Source organism: Athene cunicularia (assembly GCF_003259725.1).
Source record: "Athene cunicularia isolate RWA chromosome 1 unlocalized genomic scaffold, athCun1 chr1_part1, whole genome shotgun sequence".
In the NCBI taxonomy this organism is placed as follows: domain Eukaryota; kingdom Metazoa; phylum Chordata; class Aves; order Strigiformes; family Strigidae; genus Athene; species Athene cunicularia.
In genome coordinates, this window is record NW_020799091.1 from 22,903,175 (window position 1) to 22,910,322 (window position 7,148).

Below are 7,148 nucleotides of genomic sequence, written 5' to 3' on the forward strand. Positions count from 1 at the left end.
AGGTTATAGAGCCAGATATAAAGTATTGAAATGGCAACTGAGAAGGAATTGGCCACATGGCCTGTAAGAAAGAATTTAGGAATATTTGTTATCTATTAGTGACAGAGTGTGAGATGCAGAAGAAAAAAAAGTGTGGCACAGCCATTAGATTTCACTGTAAGCCTGACTGAATTTTCATGGAGGAAGAGGGACAAGAGGGTGTATATTTTCTACTGACAATAGTGTTCTTTGATCATGTAGAGCTGCAAGACCATAATCCAGTCATACTTAAAAGATTTGTAAGAAATACAAGTAATTTAGAAATGTAGTAGAAAAATAAAAACCAGTTTAGAAAAAAATTTAAAACTAGAGACTTTTTATACTCTGACAATTAAAATACACTGAGGAATCCACCTCTTCAGTTAAATGGCACATTGTTTGTACGAGCCACCGCATGAGGTCGTCTGCTTGAGAAGGCTGGAGCGGGGTTGCAGTGGGCACCCATACCATGGGCTGCATTTGGTCCACTGGAGCATCTCTCAGCTCTGCCTGGTTTTTCAGACTGAAGAACACTGTGGAAGGTAACATTGTGCTCATATTCTTCTTTCATCCGTTGTATCTTTTGTTGAGGGACATGATGAATATTTCTTCTGTAGAGTTAACATTAATAGAAAATACAAGTATTTAGCTGCCCAAGTACTAGAGGTTATCTTAAGGTTGCAAAGGTTCCTGATAAGTTCATGTTCCCGCCGATATATTTCTAGCCCTTTTTTCCCAAATTGTCATTCACTTCTACTTACTTCTTAAAACTATTATTGGGACTGCTGAAAAATGTAATGCAAATATTTTTGTGGGCAGCCGGGACATAAGAAGTTAGACAAATGCTTTGAAATGAAAGACCTATGTAGAAGACCTGTGTATTATATGAATATTGCTGGAGTTTAGTGTTTACGGCTTGTTAGCCTCGGGGTGAGCTTTTGTACATCTGGAGAAACACAGACAAGGCCTATAGATGGCCCAGATGCTGACTTATATCAAGTATAGAGGTCAAAAAAAAGTTGTTGCTTTTTCTGAGCGTAAGTGGGGAAAAAAAATCATACCTGATGCAGCTCAGGCTCCAGGGCAGATTTGTAAATGACAAGTTTGAGAGGGAGGAGGGGAACAGGATGCTCTAACATATGGGGCTTTCTGGAGACACCAGAAACAGCTGCAGTCTCCCAACATGTTAGTGGGACTTGTTTTTCCAAAGAGCACCAGGGACTTTTGCTTGTCTGTGAGTTTGCAAAAAGTCTGACAATCTTTGGTTTGGCCATTTAGCTCTATTAGGCACAATTCATCATCTAGAGTCTAGCAGTCCTGCACCCATACTTTCAAAGCCTTGCATTGTGCAAATCCTGCCATGGCTCACTGTGTTTTCTCCCTGGTGGAATGAAGGTGACAGCAAGGCAGCAGGTTGCCAGCTGCAGCGTCCCAGGTGTGAAGCAGGCAGGAGGTCCTCCCGCAGGCAGTGCCAGTACAGGCCAGACTGGGAGCCACCTTCAGCTGTCCCTGAATCATTTGCCAAAGAGCTGCTCCAAACTGAGTGTATTTGAATTAGCTTTACAGTGCTACTGTAACATGATGAAGAAAACAAAATACAAGTTACTGAGCAGCTTGGCCTACAATGAATGATTACTGCCTCTGCAGCGATGCCCTACAACTGGCTCCCAGCTGGTGCTGGTGAAGGAAGAGCTGACACTGGGCAGCTGACTGCTGAGGCTGTCAGTGCCCTCGCCTGCCTTCAGCCCCAAGCCCTCGGCTGCCACCTGCCATGTCTGGCCTTGCCCAGGAGCCACGAGCGTGCTGGCCACGGCCCCCTGCCATTTGTCATGTGCAAAAAGGTGCAGTGGTGATTTCTGACTAGAGGTCCTAGCTGGTACAAACCAAATCAGTGGGAATGAAGTACCCATGTCCTGTTCTCTTGTGATAACAGGTAAGTTAGCACATGTGAGCTTTCGGATCTAGTGGGTGGGAGTGCACTCACCCCCATAACGTAGTTTATGGCCTGTTGGTTAAGGGCTAGAAAATTAGCCTGCGTGGAATTTTTTTGTGATATAACCATTAACCCTGCAGCCACTAGCCAAACTGACATACTTAGAGCCATATTTGGCTGCCTCTATATCCTACCACACTGTGAAGAGTTGATGCATTCATTGCCTTCCTTCTGTGTGTGTATTTAGAAAGATTCTCTAGGACCCCATTTCTTGTCCACACAACATAGCATCCTCCTGTGCTACAGCAAGACAATCTTTGTTACGGTTAGATTTTTTAAGAACAGAAGCTTATTATCTGTAGTGCTTAGATGTGGTTTTGTTGCCAAACATAGAAAATGCTGCTCAAAATACAGAATGAAAATCAGTGTTCCTGCCCCAAGAAGCTTGCTTGCAGTATAAATGCACACTTCAGGGGTGTGTGTTGCTTTTTCTATTGCCTGACTCACTTCAGCACTGTCAGGCTCTTTCAGGACTGGATTCACTGCAGACCAGGTACTGAGTAATAGAAATTTTCCACGACAATCGTTCTGTTGTCATATACTAGGTTACTTTCTAGGGTATATGAAGAGGAAGAGGGCTGACCTTTCTCAGATCACATCAATAAAATGAGAAGCTGTCTGCTATATCAAAGAGAAAAAGATGTACCTTGTCAGTTCTCGAACATTGAACTTCCAGGGTGTATCTGGTTCTTGGAATACAACTTCATATCTATTTTCACGTGCCTGAAGGACACACAAGTTTAGACATATGGCTGCCTAGCTCAAGAGCAGCCAGTCTGCTAGACCCTCCCTGAGATATTATCTGGCTAAGGGATGTATCATATGTACCAGGAGCCAGAAAGAGGTGCTGGTCCCACCTAGTTTATTTCCTTCTACGTCAAAGGATTTGGGTCTCCCAGCAAAACTTGCCCCCAGTCCCCGTCCCCCATGGCAGTGGCATCCTGGCACTTGAAGTCTCTGGAAGTCACAGCTGGTTGAAGGGTCACAGGTTGGCCACACCAGTCTGGAGCTTCTGGGAGCATAAGGTCAACATCTATCAGTCATGCTATTTCCAGACACTGAGTCTACAGGCCTCAAGTTTTTTCAAGGTAAAGCAACATTTGTGTGTGTGTGTCTATATATGTACATACACACACAAATGTACCTATACATGCATATGCATATGTATAAGTATTTAACACAATTATTGTTTGGTTTTGTTTTTATTTGGGAGAAAGGAGGCAAGTAACTCTGTTGACCTTTTTACATCTTGCCCACCTCTGGCTGTGCTCTCACTTGCTTCCTAGTCACCCACAAGCATTCACAGTTGCTGCTGGAGTGGCATGTCCAGGCTTTCCTGCACTACTATTAGTTCCTGCCTCTTTTATGCTCCCATACAAGCAATATTTAGACCCAAATTTTTAACTGACAAGCCCATAACCCAGAACAGAAGCATGAGTATAATGTTAGCAGACAGGCCACATTATGAAACTGTACTAAAAATAGTGCCATGTCTGCCAGAACTCCTGACAAGAGATACCAATGCATCTTCAAAAACTATGGTGTATTTTTCACAAGTCATAAAATGAATTTGTAAGTCATATCTTGATATATTTGTCAACAAATAGTTTGGGAACTATTCATGTCACTACTGGGGAAGGGGTTGACATCCTCATCACCAAGAAGTTACAGGGCAAGTTCAAAGACAATCTTTTCAACTAATTTTGCTTTCACTGAGATATATAACTGATTAGACAGAACAACTACACTGGCACCTCTGCCCCTACTTCACAATATCAATCGTTAACTATAATCAGAGAACTAAGGGCAAATAGAAGTAATTACTTTTAGCCATATTATGAACTGTTGCAGTCAGACCACCTCTTAAATGTCATAGCTGAGCATATAAAAGCAATAAATCAAAGCTTTCCCTACCATCATCACATAAGGCTTCATTTCCCAAGCATGGATGTTGGTATTATCAATAATAACCGGGCTTTTCCCATTCTTCATTGCCTTGTGTGCTGTAATGTAACAAACACATTAAGTAAAGCTAACATGTATGAAATAACAGACCAATCCAGGTCCTCCTAGACCCAAAGTGTCCTCTCTTGGCTCACCACCAGTTGTGGGTCTGTAGCTAGCACCCAAACACGAGCAGAGGTCAGTGCCCAGCAGGAGCTCGCTCTCCTGGAGGAGGTCATGCAGCCACTGGCTGTGCTCAGTAGCAAGGGCTGAACCGCCCATAGACCACACCTAGCAGTATTGCAGCACCAGGTATTTACAACAGCTGAAAATGAGTGTTGTTTGCAAAAGATCCCTGTTACATGATCTCAAAGTGTTTGCTAGAAATGAGTTCAGAGCACAGCCACAAAAGCACATTATATTTTTCCCTCTGAAGTAGAGACCTGGGTTGTTTCAGTCTCAAAATTATAATTAGGTTTGCAAGTTTTCCTCCTGGCTATCACAAACCCCAGCTCCACAACACCCCCTTCCAAGTCAGGACAGACATCTAAGAAGTTACAGTCTGAAGGATGTGGCACACAAAGCAGCAGTGTTGAGCAGCTGCTGTGCTGTATTTGCATGCCACCTGCTGTTACCAAGCTTCAGCAGTCCTACCTAATAGTCACTGGTTTACTTTCTAAAATAATATCTATCAGTCACCAACATTTTTCCATTATAACTGTCTCTCTTATAAGTCAGAAGTGGTAATACAGTTTTTTTTTTTAACCAGTACCCTCTGAACTTCTGTATATGATGACACTTTGGGATATTTTTATTTTGGGAGCTAGGTTTAAAGACAGACTGAAAAGCAAAACAATTCTGAAAAACCCCTGGATTGATTTCAGTCACCTCGCTTTTGGTTCCATTTGTGTGCATCCTCTAAGAAGTCAGGCTCAAACATGTATACACCATTTTCAATAAAGAAGTCATCAGTACTAAGAATTACAGCACTGGGATAGTCACGTTTCAGTTGTCTGGAAAAAAAAAAAGATAGGAGGATTACTAGAAGGTAACACATGCCTTTAATAGAGAATATTAAATGAAGAGCTGTATTAAGGGTCTGCAAATATGCACAGTGCTTCATCTGAAAAATCCCCCCTTAAAGGATCTGAAAGTAATGTAATCAGTAGATGGACACATAGGAGGAAAGGAATGGAGCTTAAAGGCATGGCCTTGATTTCTTTAATTCAGCAGAGGAATCCACAATGGACTGCCAACATGAGTCTTTAATCATATTAGCATACTCAATTTTCTTTCTGAGTTATCTGAAAAGATATGACTGTAAATACAAAAAAAAACAAACCCAAAAAAACCCCAAACCTACTAAGCCCACGGAAGTTGGTCTCAAAAGACAATTTGATCATGGGAGTTTTGCTACAGAGAGATTTTTGAAGATAACTAGGAAGAATGATTTATCATTTAGTAAAGATAATCTATATTATCATCAGTTTGTCTTAGGTTTTTTTGGTTACAAAGGACATAGCACTTATTTTTTAAACTTGCAAATAAGTATCTGAGTGATTAGACAATATTCCCTATTATTTTTTGCAATTTTATGATTCTTTTTGCTATTCACTTGTCCCTGTTGTACTTAACCCCCCTCTTCTTGTAGAGCTGAGTAATTTTTATTTATTTTCAGCTTTTAAACATGTTTTATAAACAAACCTGAATTGCTTAGATTGGCAGCCCCAAATGCAACAGATCCATAAAACTGGTCCCCTGTGTTGAGTGGCAGAGGGCAATCCCCCTTCTCTTCACCCTGACGTTTGTTCAGACCCAGGATGCCCGGGGGGTGGGGTGGACATGTGCCCTGCTGTAAGCTGACCGGCTGCCTCCCAGACAGTGACTGGCCCTAGGAAGTGAAAATGCTCCTTACGTGGTGGCTGAAATACAAAGCATTACTCTGTCAGTCCTTGGAGAGCAGTAAAAAGAAAATAATGCAAAATTGTGTTCCCATTTGTGCGTAATTCAGACTTATTTGTGTCCACAGACAGAGCCGTCTATTTTTTCCATTAAGGGAGTGTCAGGGGTGGCAGGAGTCTTTGCAAGACATCAGGGAGAACCCACAGCATCATCTCATTACTGTCTCACCAAGGCCCCAAATGTCTCTGGAAAAGAAAGCAAAGCCAATCCAGAAACCTTGTGGCTCTCAGACATCAATGCTGTTGCCCTGCTATCTCATACCACACAGTCTCTAGTCCCTGGGACTCATTTCAGCTTCCCTGATTGAACACTTCCATACCCATAAGCTGCATAACAACTATTTCTCAATGTCTTATCTAATCGAGCAACAGCAAGGGAAAAGGTGCCTCTAGGTTATCGGCAAAAAAACATACACACAGACAGTAAAGGCTTAATTTTGTCATCTCTAGCTCTGCCCTAACCATTTACTTAATCTGCCTGCTAGCAGCAACTCTTTACTAGGATTGCACATCGCATTTAGCTGAATAAAGGCCAGTGTCTGACTTTGTTCCGCCTCCACTGTAACTTCTACCATCTGCTGATTAATTAATATTATTTTGTGGTAGCAATGGCCCCAGAGAGCAGAGACTCAGTGCTGACAGTCTGTCCAGGACTGGGCTGCAAGCCACTGTCAGGTGTCATTTAGCACCTACATACTGTTATCTTCTAGCTCCAAAGGATGTTTTATTCACATAATTACTGCTGGGCAAACAGATCTAACAAAAGTAATTTTGCAAACTCTTAGCAAACAGCCAAATTACCTTTGCTTTAATTTTGGTCTCAGGTAAAGAATTCTCATCATGAAAAGCATGGGAGCATCTAATGCTTAGTTACTCGTGCTCATAAACTGATATATGCAGTTCTCACTATAATTCAGCACATCACCTTTCCCACTGTTTTACCCATCTGCATAGCAATCTCTTCTCTAAAAAACTGACTGTGGTAAAGTGTGCATTGTTCCTTTAGTTACTAATAGGTACATAAAATTGTACATATTAATTAAAGATCACAAGATTTTTTTTCTTTGTCAGTGTTTCTTTTAAAAATGCTCTCAACCAGTGCAAATTTTAAAAATTATTTTCTTAGCATATACCTTACTAAATTTTAACATATATATGTACATATGCATATATTTTAAGATATATATGAGATCTTTGATGTTAACCCTTAAGCAATCTAAATAGTATGTGAG

The 7,148-nt window shown here is 41.4% G+C and overlaps 1 protein-coding gene across 1 annotated transcript; it reads right to left on the minus strand.

Annotated features, from left to right (window-relative positions):
- Positions 1-369: 369 nt before the first annotated feature.
- N4BP2L1 (NEDD4 binding protein 2 like 1) lies at positions 370-6,029 on the minus strand. Its single transcript, XM_026851112.1, has 5 exons — positions 5,660-6,029; positions 4,844-4,968; positions 3,926-4,014; positions 2,658-2,734; positions 370-629 (listed from the first exon to the last, which is right to left on the minus strand). Exons 2-5 carry the CDS (start codon positions 4,893-4,895, stop codon positions 398-400), a joined length of 450 nt encoding a protein of 149 aa, XP_026706913.1. The 5' UTR covers positions 4,896-4,968; positions 5,660-6,029; the 3' UTR covers positions 370-397.
- Between the last annotated feature and the right edge of the window lie 1,119 nt (positions 6,030-7,148).

Bases quoted from the DNA above. Each gene is read 5' to 3' on its own strand.
- N4BP2L1 (XM_026851112.1), bottom strand. From the start codon at position 4,895: ATGTTTGAGCCTGACTTCTTAGAGGATGCACACAAATGGAACCAAAAG. The intron at 2,735-3,925 runs GTAGGGAAAGCT...TGTGTCCTTCAG, and splicing joins TGAAGCCTTATGTGATGATG to GCACGTGAAAATAGATATGA. The intron at 630-2,657 runs GTACATCTTTTT...TTAACTCTACAG, and splicing joins AATGTTCGAGAACTGACAAG to AAGAAATATTCATCATGTCC.